Here is a 19,639-nt window from a genome sequence, read left to right as displayed (position 1 = left end):
ACCACGCCTAGACCCTTCTTAGATACTGTAATGCAACGTCCTTAGTCATCAGAGAAATGCAAATCAAAATGACTCTGAGATTCCATCTTACACCTGTCAGAATGGCTAAGATAAAAAACACAAGTGTCAGCTCATGCTGGAGAGGAGGTGGAGAAAGGGGAACACTCCTCCGTTGCTGGTCAGAGTGCAAACTTGTACAGCCATTTTGGAAATCAATATGGTGATTTCTCAGAAAACTGGGAATCAATCTACCACAAGACCCAGCTGTAACACTCTTGGGCATATACCCAAAGGATGCTCAATCATACTACAAGGACACTTGCTCAACTATGTCCATAGCAGCTTTATTTGTAACATCCAGAACCTGAAACAACCTAGATGTCCCTCAACCAAGGAACGGATAAAGAAAATGTGGTACATTTACACAATGGAGTATTTATTAGTCAGCTATTAAAAACAATGACATCATGAAATTTGAAGGCAACTAGAAAAGAACATCCTGAGTAAGGTAACCCAGACCCAGAAAGATAAACATGGTATGTACTCACTCATAAATGAATATTAGCTGTAAAGTAAAGGATTACCATGCTACAATCCACAGCCCCAGAGAGACTAGGTTAAAAAAAAAAAGGGTTCATGGTGGGCAGGACACCCAGATCTCCCTGGGAAATAGAAGAAATTTCATGAGTGGACTGAGGGTAGGTGGGGAAAGGACTGTGAGCGATAACATTGGGGTGGGGGGGTTGGAGGGAGAAAGTACTGAATAATCTTACTGGGAAGGGAAGGCATTTCGGGATCAGGTACAATCCTGGCACACGGGAATCTCCTAGGTATCTACAAGCATGACCCCAGTCGAGACTCCTAGTAACAGCCATCTCCTATGACCAGGTAAGGCTTTTAGTGGAGGGATTAGGATGCCAACCCAGCCACATAACCTTTCAACCTACAGTCTGTCCTCCCTATGGGATGTGCTGGGGTAAGGGTGGCCTAGATATTGAGGGAGTAGCCAACCAATGACTAAAACCTATGCCAGGAGAGTAAGCCCAACCCTGACACTGCCTGGAGTACTAGGACCTACAGGCTAGATGACCCAGAGACCTAAGATAGAACCAAACACAATTGGAGAGAAAAATATCAATGGAATGATGCTTAATGATATTTTGCCATACTCATAGATTGGTTCCTAGCCCCATTGTCATCTGAGAGGCTTCATCTAGAAACTGATGGAAACAGATGCATACACACAGCCAAACATTAAACAGAGTTTGGGGAATTCTTCCTGTGAACAGAGAGAGGAGGATTATATGAGCTGGAGGAGTCAAGGACATCACAAGAAAACCCACAGAATCAACTAACCTGGGCTCACAGAAGCTCCTAGAGACTAAACCAACAACCAGGGAGCCTGTACTGGAATGACCTAGGCATTCTACATATATATTACAGTTGTGTAGCTTGGTTTTCTTATGGGACTCGTAACAGTGGGAGCAGGGGCTGTCTCTGACTCTTTTGCTGACCTTTGGGACTCTACTCCTCATACTGGGTCACCTTGCCCAGCCTTAATACATGGGGAGGTGCTTAGTCTTACTGCAACTTGATATGCTATGGTGTGTTGATATTCATGGGAGACCTGTCCTTTCCTGAACAGAAATGGAAAAGGAGTGGATTGGGGGGTGGGGACAGAGCAGGAGTTGGGGGAAAGGACTGGGAGGAGAGGATGGAGGGGAAACTGAAGCCAGGATGCAAAACAGATAAATCAATTAATTTTTAAAAAGAAAAGAAAGTGTGTATTATTTACTGTCATGCGATATTAGACAATAATTAAGAATTGCTATTGATTTTTATTGACAATGATAATGGCATTATTGTCACATGCCTTATGGTCTTTATAGTTTTATTGCAGGATCTGCTTTATTACTACAATATTTACACTGAGAATATAGTGGTGTTAGTAGCTTTCTTCACAGTTTAAAAGAAGTCAGACTTTTCACTCCTGTTCTAAATAGCTGAGTTGGTAGCAACCACATCTCTTTTTCTTAAGAGATGGGTTCTGTTCTATCACTCTTTAGAACAGCCACCAGGAAGATTATTCCACCACCTTACTGAGACTGATTATGCTGGCATCTGCAATGGTAACTAAATAAATGAGATTTCTATCAAACATATGTTTGTACTTAATGCATTCATTTGCTTGACCCTTGTTCTGATATTCTACAATATGGTGGATCAGCTGGTCATCCTCCTCCAGGATAATTGACATTGACCCTGGCCTTGCCTCAAAGCAAGTTGGGAGTGAAGATCACTGACATGATGCAGATCAATTCTGAACCCAGAGCCCAGAAGAGCCAGGCCATTCATGACAATGACCCTTATTGGTGTGACATCAATGTTCTGGAGGTTCCAATGTAGCAGGGAGGGCCTATCAACCACAGTGGTACCGACTCATGACAGGAATCAGTGATGGCTCAAGTTCTTGCCCCTGACATCGACTTCTGCCCAGGACCTGCATCTCCCTAGCTTCCTATCTCTAAGACTAAAGCAAAGGGGGACTTGCTTCCCTTGAGCTCATTCCATCTCAGATGGAAGCAAGCAGATGAATTACTATTGGATCTTACTAGATTGAGCCACATAATACTGCCTGATTTGTCGCTTTTAGAAATTTCATGATTTGACATTCTGTCCTATTTAGAAAGTTTCACTTTCGCAAAAACAACAACAACAACAACAAACCCTAAGCCTTTCTATGATTTTTTGTAATATTAACCAGAACAAATTATCTCGAATTTATTTACTCTGATGGTACATGCTTTTATATAAAACATAATGAGTAGAATTTTTTACTTTCTAAAAATAAGATTCATTTAACAACATTCCTTAGAAAATATCCCTTCTCAAGCAGCAACTGTCAATTAATACAAGCACGGTCCCTTTTTCAGGATCAGGAGTAAGAAAAATACAAAAAGCAAGGAAACATCATCTCTAACCCCCAAGGACTAATCAATAAGGCTGGAGAAAAAAAGGAGAGAAAAAATGCAAGAAGGTGAACAATGAAGTAATAATATGAGAAGTGTCACAAGACAGACCGTCATCATTTGCCAAATGAGTGGAATAGAAAACAGGAGCAGTGAGTCGAGAGGCAGGAGCAGTCAATCACCTAGAATCTGATTTGAGCCACTTTCCATCGAATTTAGCTTATCAGTCCCAGAGCCCGCCCACCTCCTTACTGCAGGAGGTTATTCCAGAAGATGAAAGTCGCCTCTCTGCCTACTCAGAACTCCTGGACAGCGCATGCAGAGAGGTATGCCGGAGGCCTCTAAGCTCCATCTAGGAAAAGGCGAATGGAGACAGTCTGATGGTCTGGACACTTTGCTCTCCTTTGTTTCACTATATAGCTTAGGCTGTTGTGGAACCCGTGATTCTCCAGCCTCAGAGACTACAGCTGTAGAATTTACATGCCTGTACACACACACACACACACACACACACACACACACACACACACACACACACACTTTTTCTCTCCTCTGGAGGAAGTTTACATACTTCCAAGTGTTCCGCAAGTCCCAGTGGCCTCAGCTTCCTTAATGCTCCTACCACTAAATCCCTGCTGGGGTGTTGCCCACAGAAATGCAGGCTGTCCTCCACAGCACTCTTTTTCTCTGTGATTCGAGCCTGACAAAGTTTGCTTACACATGAGGAAGCATCTTTTGTTTGTCCTTTTCTCTTTTTACCACATCTAACCCGTGATTGGGTATTTCATTTCACCTCCAGCATATTCCTCAAGTCTTCCCTTTACCAACACAGCAGACATCCTGTCTATTAACTACTAACCACTATCAGCACTTAATCAGCAGAGCACCCTGATGTCCAGCCTCTACTCACACCCTTCCAATCCATTCTGAACACAACACCAAGAGAAACCCTGTAGAACCGTTAAATGAACCATACTTTAATGAAGTTCAAATCGTGTAGTGACTTATCATTTTCAGAATAAAGTCTCTTTGTGCTGGCATTCAGAATCTTCTGTAGCCCAACCCAGCATTTCCTCAATAGGAGGCCATCCAGCAGCACTACATAGGAGGTGAATCTCAAGTCCATTACCAACCATGAAGACGATGAGCCAGAACTTCATGTTCTTTGCTGGTCCTGTGAGCTGTGAACTTTGGACCAAGTACTTGACTTCTCAGGACTTCAGTTTTTTCACATGCAAACCTACAAGTCTTTCTATTTTAAAGATTTATTTGTTTTTATTCATGTGTATGAGTGTTTTATTTCCATGTATGTATGTGCACCACATGAACGGCAGTCAGTACGCATGGAGGTCAGAAGAGGCCATCAGTTTGAGCCACCATGAAGGTTCTGTGAACTGAACCCAGATCCTCAGTAAGAGTGGTACATGCTTTAACCACTGAGCCATCGCTCCAGCCCCAGAGCTACACTTCTTTTTTTTTTTTTTTTTTTTTTGGTTTTTCGAGACAGGGTTTCTCTGTGTAGCTTTGCGCCTTTCCTGGAACTCACTTGGTAGCCCAGACTGGCCTCGAACTCACAGAGATCCTCCTGGCTCTGCCTCCCGAGTGCTGGGATTAAAGGCGTGCGCCACCACCGCCCGGCGAGCTACACTTCTTAATGATCTCTCAAAGGAAGAAACAACTTCGTACAACTTATGAAGAGCAAAGAACGGTGCTACTCTACAGTAAGCACTTCACTCCAACCAAGCCTATTGCCATCTCCTCAGACATATCTACCACTCTCAGGACCTATAGCATGTTCTCATTGCTTCTAATGTCCTTGTTCCTCACATCCAGCTCTGTGTGTGGTCACCTACTGTCCTAATTAGTTTTTATTCACAACTTGACACATTGCAGAAACACCTGGGAAGAAGGAACTTTATTGAAGAACTGCCTTGACCAGACCGGCCGGTGGCCATGCCATTGAGGGACTATTTCTATTGATGACTGACTGTGGCCAGTGCTATTCTTAGGCATGAGGTACTGGGCTTAGAAAGCTAGGTAAGCATGAGCCAGGGGTCAAGCCGGTAAGTAGTACTCTTCTGAGGTTTCTGCTTGAGTTCCTGCCCAGACTTCCCTCAATGATGGATTGTGACCCAGAAGTATAAGCCAAATAAAACTTTCTCTCCTAAGTTGTGTTTGGTTATGATGTTCACATCAACAGAAAAGTAAAATAGAACAACACCACCCCCTCTGTGTGTGTGTGTGTGTGTGTGTGTGTGCGTGTGCGTGTGCGTGTGCGTGTGCGTGTGTGTGTGTGTGTGTGTGTGTGTATACATAACACAGGTACACACAGGCCAGGGAACCCCACAGATTCTCCTATACTTCCTTCCTAGCTTTTCATGTGGGTACTTGGATCAAAGGTCCCCATGCTTGCCTGACAAGCACTTTACCAAATGAACCATTGTATTAGGGTTCCTACTGCTGTGATCAAACACCATGACCAAAAGCAACTTGGGGAGGGAAGACTTTGTTTTTCTTATCCTTCCATATCACAGTTCATCATCAAAGGCAGTCAGGGTGGGAACCAGCAGAGCCTGGGGATGGGCGCAGGTGCAGAGGCCAAGGAGGAGGGGCTCCTCACTTGCTCCTCACAGCTTGCTAAGACTGTTTTCTTCTTATAGCACCCAAGACCACCAGCCGAAGATTGGCACCATCCACATCTCCCACATCAATCACTAATTAAGAAAATACCCTACAGGCCTGCTTACAGACTGATCTGAGGGCAGCATTCTCTTAATTAGGTGCCGTCCCCTCAGACAACTCTAGCTTGTATCAGGTTGACATAAAATGAGCCAACACAGCCATACACATATGTGTATCTTCAATGACTCCTTTCCTCCAGGGAGATGCTTAACAGGACAAAACTGGAATACTCTTTTTGCTTTGATCCAAATAATCTTTTCCTTTTGGGGGCATGTATGTTCAAAGGATAGCTTAGCCCAGATTCTACAGAAAGCCAAGAAATGAATCTTCTAGCTTCTAAAATGTGCTATTTGAGGAAGTCAAGAAGAGAAAAGAAAGAAAGAAGACAGGAGTCGAGGAAAAGCAGATACTGGACGCATTTCTGCACTCGCTGCCAAATGCTTTCAAGCTCATTGATTGTCAGACCTCCTTGCCTTCTCTTCTGAGAAAGGCCATGGAAGTGATAGCATTTTTTGAACAGCATGTCCCGAGGAAGAAGGGAAAGTCCATTCTCTAGCCAATGTCCACTTAGGCAGCCACGTGGTTGTACATACACACATACCGCTCAGTGGCATAAGGCAAGGCCAGGGCTGAGGGAGGGAGCTGACAGAGAGCCTTTAACCAGTAGCAACAATAGTATCAGGACTGTCCAAGACTTGGTTCTGTAACCATGGGAACAGCACAAACCAGCCAAGCACACATCAGGAATGGGACTAACCTGAGTGTAGCAAAGATAGATAAGAAAATGAGAAAGTGTCTGAATGGATTGTTCTAGAATGGCAAGTATGAGACATATAGGCTCATCACTCCTGCAACTTGTACTCATGTCAAATATCTTCAAATCTCTAACAGTATTTTGTCTGACTGAACCAAAATGTTGTTTCTAATCTTTCTCAAGGTACAGCTATAGAGGCTCCATATTCAGTAAGATTTGACACATGTCCAGGGCAATAAAAAATAAAAAAATTTGCAGTAAAAAAAAAATCCTTCCTATAGATTAACTCAACATATCTCTGCAAATTTGCAATATTCACTGAAGGAAGATAATTACCCTCTATTCCATAAACAGACAACTGAAACTGAGAGAATCTCCTGCTTTTAAAGCAAGGAAGGAAACCGGAAAAAAAAAACTTCATGCCTGGGTTTGTGCAAAAATCTAATGCGCGAAAGAGCATCTACACATGCTGTAACCGACATGACTCAGAGTCACACAATTTTGCTAATTTGGAAAGATAAACACATTTTTAGTAAATAATTTTTTAATAAGTAAGTTTTTTTTAATTTTATTTTATTTTATAATTTAATTTAATTTTACATATCAGCCATGGATTCCCTTGTTCTCCCCTCTCCCGCCAAACACCCACCACCACCACCACCCCCCTGCCTTCCTCCCAGCCCACCCCCCATTCTCACCTCCTCCAGGGCAATGACTACCCTGGGATTGAGTTCAATCTGGTAGATTCAGTCCAGGCAGGTCCAGTCCCCTCCTCCCAGGCTGAGCCAAGTGACCCTGTATAAGCCCCAGGTTCCAAACAGCCAGCTCATGCACTGAGGACAGTACCCAGTCCCACTGCCTGTGTGCCTCCCAAACAGTTCAGGCTAATCATCTGTCAAACTTATCCAGAGGGCCTGATCCAGTTGGGGGCCCCTCAGCCATTGGTTCATAGTTCATGTGTTTCCATTAGTTTGGCTATTTGTCCCTGTGCTTTTTCCAACCTTGGTCTCAACAATTCTTGCTCATACAAACCCTCCTCTTTCTCGCCAATTGGACTCCTGGAGCTCCACCTGGGGCCTGGCCGTGGATCTCTGCATCCACTTCCATCAGTCATTGGATGGGGTTTCTAGCACGACAATTAGGGTGTTTGGCCATCCCATCACCAGAGTAGGTCAGTTCGGGCTGTCTCTCGACCATTGCCAGTAGTCTATTGTGGAGGTATCTTTGTGGATTTCTGTGGGCCTCTCTAGCTTTTTAAAGTTTTTTGTCACTTTATTTCTTAAATATACTCTGGAAAACAAAAATGAAACCCTGTAATAAAGTCATAACAGTGATGCAAAGAAAGTTAACAGAAAAAAAATGTCTTATAAAAACTCAACCATGGAATGATAGAGACAAAAGTGTCAGACATCCAGCTAACAGAAACTATTTCCAGTAATGGAAAACGCTGCAGGAAGGTCTTTCCGTTTAACCCAGTTCCACAATCTAGATGTCAGTTTCCATGCACCTCTTGATACTACATGTTTTCTTATACTATGTGCGCGCACACACACACACACACACACACACACACACACACACACACACCACAGAATGCAAAACACACCCTTTCTGGATTTGGTATGCATGCTAGCAGAGCAGAGCTCACTGGGCAGTATGCTGATCTGCAGATAAAATATGTTAAAATAACACACAGTGCCAGAGTGGTAGTGGCGCACACCTTTAATCCCAGAACTCAGGAGGTAGAGGTAGGCAGAGCTCTGAGTTTGAAGACAGCCTGGTCTACAGAGCAAGTTCTAGGACAGCCAGGGCTACACAGAGAAACCCTGTCTGGAAAAACCAAAATAAATAAACAAACGATTAAATAAAAATGTATACTTCATAAATCAAAGCCTCCATGGGAGACGTTTTTGATCTGGAGGAAGAATATTCACTGTGGTGCCGTTAAAAGGTAGTGTGCTAATTTTTGTCATAAGATCTGTTATTCACTATAAAGATACATTAGTTATTCCTCTCAGCCTGCTGAGACCTTTTTGACTATGGGTTGACCTGACTGGGGCGATGGGGAATGAAGGAATGACAGACACACACACAGAAGATGGGATCAGATGGGTCTCATGGTCTGATGGAGATACAACAGCAGCAGTTCAGAAACTGCATTTGTTGTATACATTTGAATTAAGGAGGTGGTTTACTGTATATAGTTAAGGAGGCATCTTTAGCTAATCTTAGTGGGAGGTCTCTATAGGGGAGCAGCATCAGGCTGTCAACATAGAGCAAGAAGCTGCAGTCAGGACAAGTTGCAGGCTTTGTCATTCTCCTGAGCATGACTAGGGAAGGCTTTGCCATCCCCATGGGTCTGAGGCACTGGGGTCTTAGACATGGCTGTGCTAATGTCAACAATATATGTACATTTAGAGCTTCATCTTCTCCCTATACCAGACCACTGGAAATGCCCCCCAAATGACTATGGATACATCTTAGAAATCTAGTAGGTAGCATGTGGAGCTGGATCTGATATTTAGGCATTCATGTGTATCCAATAAGTACACAGAACTGTGTAAAGAGCTGGTCGATACAGAAATGGATATGCTACCACTCCTCCCCTTTAAATTAGTATGGCCCAGACTAAAGATTACCCAACTGCAGGTCATGGAATCAACTTGGGAAACTATAACCCAAAATATTTAGAAACTAAAGGAGACTTGAATAGCAACACAATACATGTATGTCGTTTCTTAGGCTCCCTGCCTTTCAGGAGAAAAGGTGGACCTCTGGAGTGGCTGCACTGCAGGGAACCTCGGAATGCCAGGTGCTCTTTTAGGGTATTATTATGATTCTCAATAATACCAACAATTCTTTTAAATAATATTAATTCCTAAAAGAATTGAAGATAATCAGCTGCCTGAATGGAGGTGCATTGTAGGTGTTTACACATAGGTCCTTGGATGCTGGCTCTCCTGGCAGTGTTGGAAGGAAACACTAAGGCTGATTTTCATTATCTTTTGTGTTTATTATACTTATTTTGAAATCTGATTATTTCTAACCCTTCATTACTTGGCCAGAATTTAAGGGAAAATATGAATAAAACATGTGATAGCAAGTTATTTTCTTGTCTAACCCTCTTAGGGCAATGTTTTCAATATTTCAGTGATGAAGGATATAATCTATTCCCAATATAAATGTAGATTCTTCACTGTGTTAATTTGGTCAGATTTGGTTTCCTAGTAATTTAAACTTTTTATTTAAAACTTAAGGCTTATTGACATGAATTTATTTAGGGTATATTTCTATTTCCTTATGGTACATCCATACTTAGAATTATTTTTTAATTAATTTTGAAAGGTAGCATGGCATTTTTAGGAAAATGGATGGAACTAGAAATCAGTATGCTAAACAAAATAAGCAAGATTCAGAAAATAATGTTTTTTCTCATATACAGAACCTAGACTGTGCGTGCGTGCGTGCGTGCGTGCGTGCGTGTGTGTGTGTATGTTTAGGGCATGAAACTAGAAAGTAGACCATGAAGGGAATTAGAAAGCACATTAGTGAGGGCAAAGTAGAGAGAGTAATGGAATACACAGAACAGGAAAGTTGAACTGGTAAGATGCCTCAGCAGGTAACGGTACTGCCACCAAGTCTGGAGACCTAAGCTGAACCCCTGTAAACCACATGGTGGAAATGGAGAACTAACTCCTGCCAATTGTATTCTGACCTCCACAGATGTGCTCTGGTGCATGCAAGCACACACACACACACACACACACACACACACACACACACACACACACGAGAGAGAGAGAGAGAGAGAGAGAGAGAGAGAGAGAGAGAGAGAGAGAAAGAGGGGGAGTGGGGAAGGGGAGAGAGGGAGGGAGGGAGAGAGAGGGCACCTTTGAAAACAAACATAAGAGTAGAACAGGCCTTTGGCAGGAAAGCAGCAGGATGAAGGCAAGGCAGTCAAGGCAGGACAGTGGAGTGAGGTGGACAAGAGCAGCGCACATAGCTGGAGAGGCAGCTCTGCAGTTCAGAAGACTGGAGCACTAGATGCTCTTACAGAGGACCCAAATTTGGTTCCCAGTACCACCCAGAGGCTCACAGCCACTTGTAACTCTAGTTCCAGGAGAGTTAGTGCCTGCTTCTGGCTTCCTCAAGCACCTGGAAAATATGTGGTGCTTCTACATGCATGCAAGAAAAACATATAAAATAAATAAACACGTATAAAAATAAACATAAAGTAAAGATAAACAAATCTCATAAAAAACAGAAACAGCTATAGACGTCATGGTGAAGTGTTTGCGTTTTAAGGTGTCTTTCCTTCAAAGTGCATGGACAGCAGGACTCATGCAAATGACAAAATGTTCTTTCAAGAGCTCTTACCTTAACTTTAATTAAACTTAATACATTGTTCCCACTGCAGAGGGTCAGCAAGACAAATATGATCATTCCCAATGTACAGATTGTCATCTGAAGTTTAGAGAGATCATCAACTCTTTGAAGACACAGTGCAGGTCATCAATAAAGCCCTACCCTCTTTCCACTACTAGCCAGGAATGGAATGCTCTGTTTTTCTAATTTTGGTAGAGAGGGGTGCCTTTTTTATTCATTTTTGCTTCCCTGTGAATTACCACCTAATGGTTATTGCAATCGTGGTTAATAAGTGATGTGTTATCCCTGGGCACTGGAATTAGCATCATTTCTCAGAGATGGTAAACAGAAGTTTGCATTTGTGCACTGCCTGGAGCTAGAAGCATCAATAAAAGCCTGAGGTGGGAGGAAGAGATGAATGCATTCTTGAATCAGAGGCAAGGGATGCAATTTGATGTGGGGTATTAAGACATTCTGCCTAAACTAGCAGAGGAGCACAATTCTTCAAAACTCTGTGACTGAACTGCCCAGTTACATTTCTCACATGGCTTTTCTTTTCTTCACAGAGCACAAGAAGCATGAACCTTGCCCTTCACATCCATAACCCTTGTGCATACTCTAGGGTGCTTGGCATGCAATATTCTAGAAGCAATGTGCTATGAGTCTCTTTGACAATGGTTGCTTGAGGACCAGGAATTTTAATCTGCATCCATGAACTAAAGAGATTTAAATTTAAAACTTCTGAGCAAATTTCTAAACAATAAACAGGCTGGTGAATGAGGAAGTGCAGACACTGGCCTCCAGCCTTCCAAATGGCCAAGTGTCAGTCTACATACAAGACAGGAAGAAGTTGTTCCTAAAGGCATGTGAGTTAACCCCATGCCCAGAGAAAAGGAAAGGATTACCATGGATCCTAGGTGAGCTGTGTTCAAATGGGCGGCACTGATTAAAGAGCAGGTAGATCTGGCATTTTCAGATGGCATTTACGATTTTCTGACTTCAGTATAAAAATACATGTTGCTTTTTATTATTTGTGTCCCATGCTATGCTCTGGGGCTGCACATGAAACAGTTTCCCTACTCTGGTATCTTACAAAGAGTGATAAATAATGACAATAAGAAAAAAAGCACTTTCAAGGATCATATGATTAGTTCTGACATGTGGGAAATTGCTTCATTGCCATAAGTCAATTCCTGCAATTGCAAGCATCTTCCCTCCATAAAATTAATAATGTGCCCCGCTTCCTTCCCTCTTGCACTCCACTATCTGCAGATTGCAACCCCCTCTTGCCATCATGTAAATTCGCACTTTTAAAATAATACTTTCTTCCTTTCTAAAACAGTGGTTCTCAACCTTCCTAGTGCTGCAATCCTTTAATATAGTTCCTCATGTTGTGGTGACCCCAACCATAAAAAGGTTTTGTTGATAGTTCATAACTGTGTTTTGCTACTGTTATGAATCATGATGTAAATATCTGATATGCAACTCCCAAAGTGGTCGTGACCCACAGGATGAGAACCACTGTTCTAAAATATATAAGGACATATATTAAAGGTTCATTGTGAATTCTGAAAATGTGTGTCCTCCAGCTCCTTTTATCCAGCCAATACCCATTGAGTAATAACAGCCAGGAACTCTTCCAGAATCTAAGAACATGGTGCTTGGGTAGGATGGGTCTAAATGAACCAAATTATTTTGAGAGTAGTGTATGCCTGGAAGGAAACGAAGTAAGGCAGCGCAGTAGAGAGGTGGGTCCTTCCTAAGGGGTACTCAAAGAAGGACTCTGTGGAAACTTCTGAACTGAGGGTTGAGTGACAAGAAGTTACCTCTGCAGGGAGAGGAGCAGAAGGAAAGGCACCTGCAAAGGCCCAGCACAGCTGACTGCCTCAAGAACAGAGGCAATGCACATCCTGGAGGGCTCCAGTGAGGACTGTGGATGGAAGTGTGTTGTGGAATATTATTTTAAGATGTGTTACATTTGTCATGCTGTGGAACATTTGTTTTAATGCAAAGATGTATTTCATTCTTCAATGCTACATTTGTTTAACTCTGCAAAGCTGTGTTACTTTGCCTGTCTAAAACACTTGATGGTCTAATAAAGAACTGAATGGCCAATAGCAAGGCAGGAGAAAGGATAGGCATGGCTGACAGACAGAGAGAATAAAAGAGAGCAGAAATCTGGGAAGAAGAAGGAGAAGCAAGAACAGGGAGGGGAGGATATTAGGGGGACAGTTACCCCGCCACACAGCGAGCCACCGAGTAAGAAGTAAAGAAAGGTATATAGAAAGAAAGAAGTCAAAAGAAGAAAGAAAGGTAAAAACCCAAAGGCAAAGATAGACAGGATAATTTAAGTTAAGAAAAGCTGGCAAGAAATAAGCCAAGCTAAGGCTGGGCACTTATAAGAAAGAGTAAGACTCCATGTAGATTTAATTGGGAGCTGGGTGGCAGGCCCCACAAAGAGTAAAAAAACAACCAACAACAGAAGTGAGGTCAGGCGGAGGCAGGAGAATGGCAGATTCAACGTTGTATGCAGGACTTGATTTTCAAATTTTATTCTAGTGACAGGAGAACCACTGAAGGTTTAAAGTCATGGAGCAATGTGTTTCAAGGGCATGTTGACATTGATCATGACAGGGAAAAGGGGACAATGATAAAACATGTGACTTCTTTACAGTGAGTACAGGTCAGTCTTTGCCAGTGTGAGTAAGTGAGATTAAGAACATAATGTTGGCTCTTTTTTTGTTTTGTTTTTTTGTTTTTTGTTTTGGTTTGGTTTTTGAGACAGGGTTTCTCTGTGTAGCTTTGGAGCCTTTCTTGGAACTCACTCCGTAGCCCAGACTGGCCTCGAACTTACAGAGATCCACCTGCTTCTGCCTCCAGTGTGCTGGGATTAAAGGTGTGTGCCACCGCCACCACCACCGGAGGGCTCTTTTTTTCTACCTGGAACAATGGAGGCTGTGCCAGAGAAGAAAAAGAAGATTCCTGCTGTGCTAGAAACCCTTAAGAATAAGAGAAGGAATTTTGCAGAGCTGAAGGTGAAGCTCCTGCAGAAGAAGTTTGCTCTGAAAGTAACGAGAAAGGAGGAAGCTGTGTATGAAAAGGCAAGGAACTATCCCAAGGAGTGCAGGCAGATGTACTGGACTGAGATTTGGATGGCTAGGATAGCAAGGAAAGCTGGAAACTTTTGCATGTCTGTAGAACTGAAGTTGGCATTTGTCATCAGAATCCAAGGAATCAATGGTGTAAGCCCAAAGGTCCGCAAGGCATTGCAGCTTCTCGGTCTTCAGCAGACCTTCCATAGCACATTTGTTGAGCAAAACAAGGCTTCAAATAATATGCTGAGGATTGTGGAACCATGCGTTGCATAGCAGTACCCCAACCTGAAGTCAGCAAATGAGCTCATCTACAAGTGCGACTATGGCAAAATCAGTAAGAAGCGAATTGCCTTGACAGAGAACTCCTTGATTGCTCCATCTCTTGGTAAATACAGATCCTCATCTGCATGGAGGATCGAATTCATGAGATCTATAGTTGGAAAATGCTTTAAGGAAGTATATAACTTCTTGTGTCCCTTCAAATTATCTTCTCCGTGAGGTGGAATGAAGAAAAAGACAACGGATTTTGTGGAAGATGGAGATGCTGGCAACAGGGAAGACTGATGAACTAAGGGGTCACCCATGGTATTCTTGTAATCTGATCAGTTAACAAACAGTCAGAACTTGGGGAAAGACCACAGTGCTGGGCTAAGCATCTGGAGTGAAATCTTTGTGCCATGACCAACATGCTGTGTGCTCTGAGGATTTCTCCTGAGCTTGCTCTAGTCCTGGATTCTCCATGTAAAACGGGATAATGACTCCTTCCAGAGTCTCAGTGAGAATTAAATGAGGCGGCACACAAACCACATGGCAAGGCTATGTGGCTTGTGCCTGCTCAGGGTACAAACGATTGTTGTTGTTATCAGCACCATTGCTTGGCAGAGAGTGAAGGATGAGCTAAAGAACTAAGCAATCACCCAGGGCACTCAGACTAGAAAGGAGTCCATGGAGGAGGGCAACTGTTATCTCAGAGTACTCTGTGTGTGGGTGGGGGCGGTCCTCCCATGAATTTTACATCTTGACAATGGTAGAATCTGAATTTAAAGAAGAGAATTGTCATGCAACTGGAAAAAATCCAGATGCTCAGAAGCAAGACTGAATCAGTAAGTGCAGTGCTCTCCTGTGAGGAAATACTTCATAGAAACAAATAATGAATGGTGGGCTCACCCAGCACCAAAGACAAGTTGCACAAAAGCATTTGTGAGAAAGAACTAGGCAAAAGAGATGACAGGCTGTGCGATTTTTGTTTAAATGAAAATCAAGAACAGTTGAACCAATTGGTTTTATATGTATGCCATACCTTAAGTTGTTTAAATATATCATTTCAGGGGATCATAATTAGCTAAACACATAACCAAATGATGACTTCATGAACCCCAGGACTCTTTATGAACCTGTTCATTTCCAAAGCTGTCTCTCCCTGTCCAGAAGCCAAGGTTCTGCCTACAGTAAGTCACAATGGAGGCCACTAATACAGGACAGATGAAGGAGAGCTTTGCTTGGGAGGAGGAGAACCATAGCACAGCAAAGTGCAGCCAGGAATGAATCTTCGGAAGCCTCAGCAGACTGCAGGTGACTGCTTGTCTCCTTGGTTTTCTCTAGTCCTGGATCTCTGTGTCAAGTGAAAGCTCCGGAGGCAGGACAGCTTCTTTAATATACTAGAAATGCCCCCCAGGAACCTCGATTCTCTATAAGGAAACACAATGGAGGAATGAACCACATGTTCAAACAGTGTTTTCTGGCATTTCTATGAAGAAAACTGTGACTCCAAGCATCTGAGTAGATTCATTTTCCTGATAGAACAACCCAAACCACAATGCAAAAGGCATTAAGTCCTATCATGTGACATTAAAAAAATACTTTCAGCCTACAATCAGCTGACAATGTGCCCAGGGTAACTTTATGACTATATCATCACAGTCTGCAATGAAATCACGGCAGAGCTGGAAATACAGTGCTTACTAACACAGCTTGGAGCTTAGCTGCTTCTATCGCAGTGAAAAATGGCAGCAGAGAAAACCTTACTTTCCTGGAAAAAACATTATCAAATAATAAAACAATTCAGGAGTCACTTTTACAAAGTAATAATAGGCCATACATAATTGATTGCCTTTAGTCTTTGTCTCTGCGTATTACAAATCACCATTACTAGCACTTTCCACAAACTTTATTCAGGATACAGGCTGTCCATTTGGCACTGCCAGAAATGATTTTTGCACCTTTACTGTGCACTTCACTATACTATTCTTCAGTTGCTTCCTGAATAAAGTTCTTATATCTCCACAGTTCTTGCAGTGTGCTCATGAGCCATCCCCAACGGTTAGAGAAAAGTAACTTCCAGAGCTGAATTGATTTGGATTTATGATTTCACCTCAGGCTTGCAAGGAAATACAAACTACCCTGGGAGACAAAATTCACTCCTGTGAAGTCATGTCCTAACTCCCTCCATTAAGCCAAATATTGTGCTAAAAGCAGAGAAGATATATTTACATTATACCAACTCTTTGCCTTACCAAATAGTGATAGCTGTATCCATACGATATAAATAAATGATTCATTCCAAAACTATTTGTGCATCTCAAGGCTCATAGCATTGGTGACTGGAGGAGGAGGTTTGAGTATCACTTGAGAATTCTGACTTATGCCTCGACCACAGAAGGAAATTCATTCTCTCTCTCTCTCTCTCTCTCTCTCTCTCTCTCTCTCTCTCTCTCTCTCTCTCTGTGTGTGTGTGTGTGTGTGTGTGTGTGTGTGTGTGTGTGTGTGTGTGTCTGTCTTCACCTCACCCACACCCCCACTATACATTTGGATGAATCACATGTGTCTATTGATTCCTAGAAGTTACAAAAACATATCTTCAGACATGTTGTGAGCATAAAATAGACACAGATTTCAAAGACTGGCAAATAAAACGGTGTAAAGTACATCTCATTAATAGGTTTTAGAAGCTGGAGAGACAGCTTTGCTAGTGAGATGCCTGCTTTACAAGCATGAGGAACTGAGTTTGCATCTCAGAATCATTGAAAATTAAAATAGAAATGCTGGATGTAGCGGCACACACTTACAATCCCAGGATTGGGATGGCCCAGACAGGCAGACCCTTGGGCTCACTGGCCAGCCAGCCAATGAACTCCAGGTCAGTGAGAGACCTTGTCTCAAAAGAAAAACAAAAGCCAAAAACAAAGGTGTTCCGAAGGAATAATACTCAAGGTTGTATACTGTCCTCTACACACACACACACACACACACACACACACACACACACACACACACACGCTTACCCAAATATACACATGCACACAATACAGTTTCCAAATATTGATTCCATGCTGTAATTATAGTATGTTAGATATATTAAATGTTATATTATGAAAGATATATTTGGTCTTCATCCAGTTTCTTGGACTCTTGTGACTCCTACAGTGTTTGTACTATCTGGAATTAATCTTTTGTTTTCTAATAAGTTGGCCAGTTCTGGGCAGCCCCTACGTAACTGCAGAATGGGGTCTCTTTACCAAAACAATTAAGGGAAGATTAGATGTTAAAGACTTTCAGCCTCCATAGAGGAGGGGACAGAAGCTGAAGCTTCATTTGATCACCAAGAGCCAATGACCTGATCAATCAAACCCATATAAGCCCTCAGAAAATGCTAGAAAGGCAGGGTTCAGAGCTTCCAGATCACTGAACCCCTGAGGCTTCCTTGGTGGAGCTCACAGACAGGGTATCAAACTTCCCCTCTCCCTCTCTTTCCAGATCTTCCCCTGTGTCATGGCCGAGGCAGCTCTTCATCTGTATCATCTGCAATATCCTTTCTAATAGACAAGTAAGGTGATGGTCAAGAGAATCCCAGCGTATAGCTTGTGAGTCAGTAGGACAACACAAACAACCTGGGGCTTGTAGCTAGTACCAGACAGAAGTCAGTCTTGGGGGGTCTGGGATTTCAACCTGATGTCACCTCCAGATAGCTAGTGTCAGGTCAATTTGAATTCTAGAACAACCAAGGTCTTCTCTTGTCTTTTTTACTGTCCTCATTGTTGAGACAAAATCCCCAATGAGAAGCAATGTGAAGAAGGATTTACTTACGCTTACAGTTTCATGGTACACATCCCAGCTTGGTGGGGAAGCCAGAGCAGTGTGAGTAGGAGGTTGGATGGTCACCTTGCATCCACAGTCAAGAGGCAGACTGTGAAGAAGTGGGATAGGCTGTAAAACCACAAGGCCTTCTCCAGTGAGGCACTTCCTCTTGTAAGTCCTCCAGGCTCTCAACAACCTTCACAGAGGAAGCACCACCAGCCAGGACCAAGTGTTCAAACCACTGAGCTCAAAGGGAACATCTCATACTCAAACCACAGCACCTCCCAGAGCTGACTGACTACCTACTAAAGAGGTGAGAAGTATCCTGTAGATGTGGTGTTGAAAGCATGATGTGAGGATTAGGGGAAATGGGTCTGGGTCTCTATAGCATCAGATGGAGTTAAATAAAATACATTATGAAAATCAACTATTTCACTTAATTTCTACAAGTCTTTAATTTGGCTATTAAAAATGTTTATTTACTTACACGGTTCATGTTGGCTTTTACCTGATCCATGTGTATATATATACACATACATAACCTCTCATTATTCTAGACAGATCCCGGGGAAAATCATTTAATACATCTTCTGCCTTGAAGGTCAACAGAACAACTTGTGAGATTCCTGCCATATGGAACTTAACAGGAATCTCAATTGAAATTCCCTGCAGTCCCAACACATCTGAGCTGTCCGAGATGAGTGGGGAGGTTCCTCTCTGGGCTCTCCCTCCTCACAGCTCTTCATGTAGTAAGAACACAGTTGCTGTCGCCATGGCCTCTCTCTGCTTCCTACCCTGACCTGATGTCACTCACAATGTTCCAAAGCAAGCTGCAAAGGCACCGGGGCTCTTTTCAGGAGACAGTTTGCACACCCTGGGTGCTGCCCTGGTTATAATTCCCTGCTGCTTTAGGTCTCTGTGGAGTGCAGTCTGTTTCGCTCTCCTGCACTCCAGTCACCTGTTTTGCTTAATAAATTACCATCGTGTGTAAATGTGTACAATCTCTAAACCTGTAAGAACTGCCTTGAAGAGTGAGTTTTAAAAATACTACACTTAAGCCGGGCGGTGGTGGCGCACGCCTTTAATCCCAGCACTTGGGAGGCAGAGCCAGGCGGATCTCTGTGAGTTTGAGGCCAGCCTGGGCTACCAAGTGAGTCCCAGGAAAGGCGCAAAGCTACACAGAGAAACCCTGTCTCGAAAAACCAAAAAAAAAAAAAAATACTACACTTAAAAAAATGAGTGATCTCTCTATTGCTATTGTAACGAGTAGGGATTTATACCAGAAAAATTCTAATCACAGTAGCTGCTCCTTCCTTGGGTAAGTGGTTCTTAGGAGGTGCATTTTAAAGAGGATGACTTTCCAGTGAACACTTTAATTTTAATTTAACCTTTCCAGAAAAAAAAATGAAGTGCTTTGTGTAGATTCTTTGGGCTTTATTTAAGGCCTAAAAATTAGTTCTGAACTGTGATAATTGTGGGCTTAGGAATGCAATCACCGCAAGCACCACTTCTCATCTGCTCATAAGCCCTGCAGATCAGGAGCTGCTGTTTATTGCTGGCTCAAAGGTGGCAAGTTACTTAATTGTGAGGCTGAACTTAACGTCAAAGTGCCCTGGGATGGCTGGAGGCAAAGGGTGGGCAAGTCTGATGATAAAGGAGTGTGAGGCAGGCTGCTGGGTACGTGCTTGCTAACCATTAAC

General features: G+C 42.8%; 2 protein-coding genes and 1 pseudogene across 4 annotated transcripts in view; 1 reads left to right on the top strand and 2 right to left on the bottom strand.

Moving 5' to 3' along the window:
• The window catches only part of LOC128100332 (NOP protein chaperone 1-like), a 168,446-nt gene that overhangs the window by 66,235 nt on the left and 82,572 nt on the right, over positions 1-19,639 (bottom strand). The window lies entirely within an intron of this gene.
• LOC128100333 (SS18-like protein 2) lies at positions 324-4,416 on the bottom strand. Its single transcript, XM_052722375.1, is given in 2 exon segments — positions 324-2,249; positions 2,251-4,416. Coding segments are annotated over 2 exon segments (267 nt in total). The 5' UTR covers positions 2,352-4,416; the 3' UTR covers positions 324-2,083.
• On the top strand, positions 7,122-15,549 carry LOC128100328 (60S ribosomal protein L7-like; annotated as a pseudogene).

This window comes from Peromyscus californicus, unplaced genomic scaffold, assembly GCF_007827085.1.
Source record: "Peromyscus californicus insignis strain IS unplaced genomic scaffold, ASM782708v3 Scaffold_78__1_contigs__length_188168, whole genome shotgun sequence".
Lineage (NCBI taxonomy): Eukaryota > Metazoa > Chordata > Mammalia > Rodentia > Cricetidae > Peromyscus > Peromyscus californicus.
This window is presented reverse-complemented; position numbering and strand designations above follow the sequence as displayed.